Source organism: Octodon degus, unplaced genomic scaffold (genome assembly GCF_000260255.1).
Source record: "Octodon degus isolate 3935 unplaced genomic scaffold, OctDeg1.0 scaffold00181, whole genome shotgun sequence".
Classification (NCBI taxonomy): Eukaryota; Metazoa; Chordata; class Mammalia; order Rodentia; family Octodontidae; genus Octodon; species Octodon degus.
In genome coordinates, this window is record NW_004524757.1 from 3,268,331 (window position 1) to 3,277,487 (window position 9,157).

Here is a 9,157-nt window from a genome sequence, read left to right on the forward strand (position 1 = left end):
CGCAGTGCTGAAAGTGAGGAGCAGAGCTCCCCCAAAGTGAACCCCAGCCCTTCTCTGTGATGAAGTCCGGAGCTCCTTAAACAATGAGATCAGCCGAGTTCGTCAGGAAAACCAATAGCTCGCTAACAGCCTCCCTCCTTCCTGTGCAATTCTGCCGCTTACGCTGCCCACAACAATCCTCAGGTGGCCTCCCATAGCAAGCGCCACGTGGTTCAGTTCAGTTGGGTGTTACATATTGACCACCAGTTGTCAATCCACCACACACCCCAAACTCCCAAATGATTAGAGGTGAATGTGGGCTAAATATATACACAAAATAATGAAGGCCAGGGACTTGAACAGATGTTTGTACGTACATGCTGACAGCAGCATTTCTTGTGATAGGCAAAAGGTGGAGAGAAAGAAATCAAATGTTCATCAACGGATGTGTAGATAAGCAAAATACAGTATAAGCATACAATGGAATATTGTGAAATTCTGACACAAGCAACAGCATGGATAAGCTTTGAAGATATTATGCTGTTATGGTTTGTGTCTAGGTGTCTCCCCAAAGCCTCATGCAGTCTTGGGGCAGCTTCTGGAGTTTATGATTGATTAGTGTGGGTGTGGCTGCTGCACCTGCCCTGGGGCAGGTAATTTGCATTACAATGTAAGGTGGGAAGAGAAGCTAGCTGCTTGAGCTGCTGCTACCCCTCCCTTGCGCTCTTGCTCTTTGCCGCCATCATGAAAGGTTGCCCTCTGCCATGTACTGCTCTGCCTTGGAGCCAGGTGAGTAGGGATTGAAAGCTCCAGTAACTGTGAGCTAAATCAACCTTTCCTTCCTTCAGTTTGGCTGTCGGGTATCTGTCCCAGCAACAAGAGAGGAGTAACTAACACATGTGCTAACTGCAATAAGCCAGTCACAAAGGGCCAACTGCAACTGCTATCTGATTGCCCTTACATGACTTTCTCTGAGTAGTCAAGTAGAGACCCCAAGTACAAGGATAGCTGCCAGGGAGTGGGGGCAGGGTGGAAAGCAGTACTTCATGAAACAGTTTCGGTTTCACAAGAAAGAAAAGTTCTCTGTGTGGAGAGTGGTGATAGTAGCCATGTGCTTATACTGCTGAACTATTAAAACTGGTTAAGATGTTACGGTGGCGCACACCTGTGAGGCTGCCCTCAGCTGCACAGTGAGATGTTCCCTATCCCCAAAACTCAACAAAGGGAGGGAAGAAGAAATGAAGGAAAGGAGAGGAGAGAAGAGGGGGAGGGGAGGGGAGGAGAGGAGGAAAAAAAGAAATCTCGTCATTTACAGGAATTTACTGGAGATGATCATCATGCTAAGTAAAATAAGCCAACTAGCACCAGAAATACAAGTTTTCCCTACCATGTGGAATCTAAAGAAGGTGATTATGAAAGTAGAGGAGAAGCTATTGTTAGGCAAAGGAAATGGGGAAGGAGTGGTAATAGGAGGATGGGAAAAGTCACTAATTACATCATTAGCAAATCATAATGTTGATATGAATTTATTGAGGTGGAAAAGGTGTCCACTACACTCCGTTAAAGGGAAACAGTAGGTTACAAACTATACATATGGCACTGTCAATTTATTTTCAAAATGTATTAATGCAGAGACATTCAGGAATTTTCTAGAATGACATTAACTTGGCTATTGTTAACCTATCCCTGGAAGTGAGACATTGAGCACATTTTTCCAAAGATTTGTAAATTCTTCTATAAAATTTTTCTATATGAAGGAAATTAAGAATAGCTCTAAGCAAATGAAGCAATGGATATATTAATTAGCTTGCTTGTAGTAATCACTTCAAAATGTATACATCTCAGGGCCGGCAAAATAGCTCAGCAGATTAAAGCACCCACAAGCAGGCAGAGGGGCCAGGGGTTCGATCCCCGGGCTTGCCGTGCAGGCCCTGTCCCCAGGGCACATTGAGACAGCAATTGAGACTGGGCTTGGTGGCATGCTCCTATAATCTCAGCACTTGGAAGGCTGTAAACAAGCAGGTCACTATGAGTCCGATCTAGTAGTGAGACCCTGAACACCCTGTAGACCCTTCCCTAAAATACAAAAAATAAAAAGCAAAATGTATACATTTCAAAACATGAGATGTACACCCTAAATATATGTGATCTTATACCAAACTTAAAAGGAAAAATGATTAAGATGATAAATTTCATGCTATGTGTATTTTGTCACAGTTTTTAAAATGTGCATTAAAATTTGAGAATTTCAGGCCAAAGAGATTCATGTGGTAAGAGTAGCGCAATGAACATGACTCTTAACCAGTGACTACCCACTGGCATTAAACACATCCTATCACTATGAGATTAAAAAAGCATGATAGAGATTATATGTGATAGGTTTCAGCTATAGAAAGATAAAATGTACCTATGCATATACCGTGTTCCTAGCAGGAAACAGTGCACAAGGGAGCACGCGGATGGATGTCAGCAGTAGCTCTATTCCAAAGGGCGGCCTTCTTTCCATCTTTGTCCCTTTTCACACTCCCCAGGTTTCACATGACAGGCAGACATTATTCTTATAATGGAATGTAAAGACAGGGTAAATATAAAACCAAACCACGAAAACATTTCAATGCAAAAGAATATTTATTCAATCTGCAGATGGCGAGGTGTCTCCATGTTTAACAGGAAAAGACAGGAAAATGTATCACACAAGATTAATTTATTGGTCACTTTCATCACTTTGAAAAATGAGACCCATAGCTTGAAATTGAAAGCCAAATTCACACAACTTGATATGCAAATGCCCAGAAGTCATACAGAGGAACAAAGCTCAAAGCCACTATAAGCAAAGAGAAGCTAAAGGAGGAAACTGCTTTCACCTGTCATTGTAGGGGTGTTTTTAAATGGTTTTTGTTTGTATGCTTGTTGCTCTAGTCTTTAACTTTGGTACCCTAAGATAGCAAGAGCAAGAAGAGGAGAAAATGGAGACTTTTTGGCCATTTGGCACTGAGAGACTATCCTTGGGGAATAACTTGCAATATATAGAAACATTTTATTCAAAAAGTTTATCGACACAACATTATTTATAATACTGAACTTTGGAAATAATCTAGATTTCCAGCAATGGAAAGAAGGTTAAGTAAATTATAATAAAACTACACAATAAAATATATTATCAGCAATATAAAGTATTTCTGGAAAATCTGTAAAAATCACACATACAATTCAGTGGAAAAGCAAGAACATAAGTTACATGATAAAGAATATAGCATGGCAACAGAAATGTAAAAAATTCATACCCTCCCAAAGATAAGATATTAAGTGACTATCTTGTACAGAACATTCACATTTTCTTCACTATTTACTACATTTCTGTTTTCTGATTGTTCTCTAATTAACAGATCAATTTTACAGCCAGAACAAAAACCTTTTTTAAAAGTAAAGTGGGCACTAGATTCTTGAGCAGTGTTCATCTCATTGCAGGATACGGCAGAGTCACGCAAGCCACAGCCTCTGGGTGGAGGAGAGGAGCTGGCTGTGAAGAATGGCTATGAATGGGGAGTGAGGAGAGGAGGTGGGCGCAAGCTAGGTGGCCGGGAGGAAGGGACTGGCAAGGGAGCGTCCGCTAAGGGCAGGGGCATGTGGAGCCAGGGAAGACTGTGACTGCTCTGCAGAGGTCTGTCTAGACCCATAGTAGGCACTGGTGGTGTTATCAAAGGGCAGGGGCAAGAGGCATTTCAGGAAGACACATGGATTCCTTTGGGAACAGGGGAGGGAAAGGGAGGGGCGGTAAACTACTTGGGAAGGAGGGGAGAAGGAATGTGGCGATGGTGATGGGAGTGGAGAAGAGGCCCTCAGCCATAGCGAAGCCCCTGCTCTGTACCTAAGCCAAACGCGCCTTGCTCACGTCCAGGCAGGTCTTTGTGGCAAGCACAGGATAAAGGAAATAATTGCCAGCAGCCAGGAGACGCAGCTCAAACCTCAAACAGGCAATCCAGGGCAGATCTGTCCTATCAAACTCTCTCCCATGGCAGCCATGAGCCACATCTGGGGGACTCAATGCTTGAAATACACTGGGGGCCAGGGATCTTTGAAATGTCTCTTTCCTTTTAGTTATTTAAATTTCAATAGCCACTCATGCTTAGTGGCTACAAGTACATAGCATAGTTCAGCCTGTGACTTCATTGAGAGCAGAACTGAGAATTTCATACTGAAACTGTGCTTCAGGAAGTAAGTGTGCAAATATGAACGCATGCTGTGGCCCTACAGGAACAGCAACTGGTGTGCAACAGCAGCCTGTGTTGAGATGTCTAACTGTGAACTAGAGGAAACAGCGAAATACACTGAAACCATGCCACGAGGAATGTCTAGATTGTCCAGAAAACTCAGAGAGGATGTGATAAAAGCAATACAAAGATGAAGAACAAGAAAGGAAAAGCTAAGAAAAAGCATCTACAGAAGCTGAAGATTTTAAAGCACAGATGAATTCTTGGACCAAGAAGGATGAATAGAGCCCTTGACATCTTAGATGCAAACTGCTATTACCCAAGCCACTGCTTTAACTGCTGTGGGGCGCTGTATTATCACATGTACTTTCACCAGCATTTTTCTAGCTATGTAACCCACTGCAGTAGCTTAAGCTAATTCGCAATTTGCTATACCCTATTTCACAAATATTTACCTTCTAACATTGAGGCGTTTGTAATGAAAAAAGCCTAACATTGCTCATCGTGATAAGAAACTGTCTGAGCTGTGAATTCAGAAAGTTACTCATGCTTCTGATGACTACGATCATTCGTCAGCCTTCTCACGCTAGAATACAACGTGCGACACTCCACTCCTTTTGAGATGACAGGGACTATGTCAGTGATGGTGTTATATTTTAGAGCTTCCAAGGATACAGACAGCCTGCTGTGCACACAGTTCACTGGACTATGCCTGGCTTATTACTTTCATATTTAGGGAATAAAGAAGTACATTCAGGAGATTAGAGAATTACTTCATATTAAACTAATAAGATGTTTTCACAATATTCAATTTAGAATGTAATAAAATTAATGTTTTTTTAAATAAGGGATTAAAACTAGGCTATTTTCTGCCTCCTGGATAAATAGATGGCTGCAGTCAACCATTCTTGAAAAGGAACATTAATATGGCTTTGAGTGACTCACAAGTCATGGGTATTACACTGAAATGTATCTCACTACGAATGACAGCCTTAACGGAAGGCCAGCGAGTTCGAAGGTCACATTACTTGCTAACATATTATTATTTGGGCCAGAAACTATCTGAAAACTTTTAACCAAATTTTCCACACATCTCATCCCTTCAATATACTAGGTGTTATTTATTAATGTAGAAATTACGTATTAATAATTTCATGGATATGTTATGTTTGGATTTTGAAATACTATGTTTTTAGAAACAAAAATTGAAGGTATTGGTTTCTGTAATTATGTGTTTCTATAATTACTTAACTTTATATCTGAGACAGAAGTGTGAGTTACATATTGATACATTTTGAATAGATTAGACTACCTACTATATATTCTTAAATTATAAACAAAATAACTGGGACCTTAGAGTAGAACCTAATTAGATGTATGTTTCCGTTTTTAAATGCAATAATTCCACAAATGAAGCATTTCTTGAGTGTAATGGTATGTTTGCTTAGTATGCTCTTAATATACAAATATATGATATAATTTGTTCACTATATACTTAAGTGAGTCATCTATGTCTATTTAAAAGAGAAAGGGAAAAAATAAAAACAGACACAAAGGGGGGAAAACAGTTTTAAAAAAACAAGTAAAAGAAAGTTTCAGCTGAGCGCCAATCCAACGGCCAAAGAAATTACTAAGGATGAAATGGTCACAAATTCATGGGGCAAATTGTCAATGCATGCTTTGATTACTTCCCCAGTTTTCAGTACTATGGGTAATGACAAAATAACCACCTCTCGTGCTTCCTCTTGCCAGCTCAAATATTTTCACTCTGGCTGGCCAAACTCAAGGCATTAATGATGGAAGGATTTCCCCATGTTGGGAGTAATTATATATATTGTGGTCTTGCAGTGGGTCAGAATCGACAAAATACAGCTCCCCTGCATGGATGTCAGAAAAGTTGGCCAGAAATTCATTGGGATCGAAGCCCACCCACACAGTATACCTATAGTCTATGGTGCGTATGGAGTAACCCATGATCTTGATATCTTTTAAACTCGGCTTGTCAGAATTCCACTGAGGGGAGTCTGCAGGCCGGGGGTACTGGCTGTAGGCCACGGACTCACGGGGATTACCATGGAGCTCTGGATCTTCTTCCAAGTCATGGGATCGAAAATGCTTCAGAAGGCTCTCACCTTCTCTGCACAGCTCCACGTGAAATGAAGGAACAGGACACGGAGGCGGAATGTGCAGTCCTGCGAGGCCAGCGAGCGTGGGGAAGAGGGACACAAGTTCCACGATGTCCGTGGTTTGCCTGCCTGAAACAGAAAGTGACAGGGCTGAATGTGTTACCATGTAGACTTCTGCCACAGCGGCAGGATGAATGAGGGCTGGGCTCCATCTGTCTTCTTGTTTTGTTGCAAACATTTCTTGTTAGCAAAAGAAGTTTAGAAACACCACTAACTCACACCAGATGCTCTACTGACCACTCATCCAGTCCAGAGGCAGAATGTAAAATTAAGGCACCTGCGACCTGTTGGCACTGTTAATAGCCACCTGAATTCTGGAACCACCTACAGAACCCAGTGCTTGATTTGGGCAAGCTTCACTGCTTAACACTAACACCAGAGGCTAACACTCTGTTAAGGAACAAGGATTCTGCGTCTCATCGCATCATCCTGTATATTACAATGGTACCTCAGCTCACAAACTAATCCTTTCCACAATTCTAGTTGTTCTACCACCAGAATCAAGGGAAGAATTAAGTTTGTGAACTGAAGTACCACTGTATTCCTTTCTAGACCTCTGCATTTGATCTGTCTTCTCTTTTTCATATTTCACCATCTTTAGTGGCTACTTTAAGTGGCATTAAGTAGCTTCATATTGTTATGGCAACATTACCACCCCTTATTTCCAGAACTCTTCATTTTATACACCTGAAGCTCTGTTTCCATTAACAACAATAACAACAACAACAAAACTCCCCATTCCTCCACCCACAGCACCTGGCAACCCCATTCCATTTTCTATTGCCCGCTCTGGATACCAGAATGGGATCATCCAGTAAATTTCCCTTTGTGTCTGGTATGCCTCACATAACATAATTTTCTAAAGATTTATGCCTGTGGTAGCATGTGTTGGCACCTCCTTCCTTTCTCAATGCTGAATAAATATTCCCTGTATGTGTATGCCTCGTTGTGTGCATCTATCATCTGTCAAAGGGTGCTTGGCTTGCCACTATGAACATTCACATTCAATTTGTTTGCATATTTGCTTCCGGTTCTTTGGTATGGAAGTGCTCATGTGTTAAGTCTATATTTAACTTCTTTTTGTAGTAATGACATTGAAACTCCTGCCTCATGCAAGATAGGGAAGTGTTCTACCACTGAGCTACATCCTTCACCCTCTGCCCTTTGAATTTTGAGATAGGGTCTTACCAAATTGCCCAGGCTAGCCTCAAACTTGAAATTCTCCTGCTTCTGTTGACTAGCTGGTATTACAGATGGGCCACGCGCAGCTACACTTAATATTGCAAGGAATCACCAAAGCATTACCCACAGCAGCTACATCATTTCCCATTCCTGCTACTACTGTATAAGCATTCCAGTTTCTCCACTTCCTTACCAGTACTTGCTATCTTCCGTATTATTATCATTATTATTAGTATTAACGTCCATCCTAATTGCTATGAAGTGGTCTGTTCATCTTTCAAATCTAAATCCTGCACTGAACACTGATTCCTGTTAGAACTAACGTAGGCTTTTCTGCTATCACTTTGGCCTGTCTGGATAGTTTATGGTTTTGCTTTATAATGCCCATTTTCATTTTCTGGATACTTGATTTGTAACTACACAAAAAAGTAGAGGCTTTAAAAAGATACAATGGCAGATACTACCATCTTGAAACAAATGCTCAAACTTCTCATCACTAACAGTGGCCCAGGCTGCCCTGAAGTGGCCCTGGTGTGCTATGATGAGAAGACACGCCCCATGCAGTACACACCCAAAACCTCCTCCCTGGATCCCGCTACCCAGCGTGGGGCACCGGACAACCAGCCTGGATACTTGCCAAAAGAGCTCAGAGAAACAAAGGGGAATCAAATCATACAAAGCCCTATCAGACACTGTGAGGACTAAGAAAACCTAGAGGCTTCTGAGCAGGGCTATAACAAGGTCTGCCTTGGGCTTTTTCGGTTTTGATTGTGTGTGTTCGTACTTCTGCAACTGGAATCCAGTGCCTCACTGTATATCAGGCAAGAGCACTGCCCTCGCACTAGCCTTGGGCTCGAAAGGGATCATTTGAGCTACCTTAAGGAGGAAACGCAAGGATCAAGAGAATAAGCAAAGAGACATGGCAAGATGCTTCAGTGGTTCAGAAGAGACGCTGGGGGGAGGTGACAAGTAGAGGGAGGGACAGACCCTGAATGCAGAGCAACAGGCTACCGGTGTACTACACATCACATGTGGAGTATGAAAGAAACACGAGTTGAGAAGATCTTCATTCTGTTGGCCTTGGTGACTATTAGCATTTCCCAGGAAGAGGAGTGCTGAAGTAAAGGCTGAAGGTAAAGAGCAAAAGCTCAGTTTCGGGCATGCTGCAGTGCCAGGTGGGACAGGTTGCTGACAATACAAGCTGAAGTTCAGAGCTGATTCATGCTAAAGATACAGTTTGGAAAAAAGCTGGATAAACAGAACAGTTATGTAAGTTGTAACTTCCTGGAAAAAAAAAAACCAACAGAAGTTGTCAGAAGAATTCTCCTAACAAAAAACTTAAAGTCATGTCCTAAAACAGTCCAACCTTTCTATCAGTAATATGAAAGAAAAGAATACAGATTGCCCTAAAATTAAACATGCAGAAAGTTTGCCTTGCAAGCGCAGGGTCCCGAGTTCAATCCCCAGTACCATTAAAAAAAAAGTGCAGCAAGTACAACTGGGCAGTGTACAACAAATAAAAACATGTAGAAAGGCCAAAATGATGTTCTGAAATCAAGATTAAATACTTACAGAGGAATCAATGTAAAGTGGAAGACG

The 9,157-nt window shown here is 41.7% G+C and overlaps 1 protein-coding gene across 1 annotated transcript in view; it reads right to left on the minus strand.

The window, feature by feature from the left end:
* Positions 1 to 4,572: 4,572 nt before the first annotated feature.
* Positions 4,573 to 9,157, minus strand: part of Ids (iduronate 2-sulfatase) — a 28,394-nt gene continuing 23,809 nt past the window's right edge. The window contains exon 9 of the mRNA XM_004643655.3: positions 4,573 to 6,445. Coding sequence (XP_004643712.1) covers positions 5,973 to 6,445 — 473 coding nt within the window. The 3' untranslated portion in view covers positions 4,573 to 5,972. The remainder of the gene's footprint in view (positions 6,446 to 9,157) is intronic.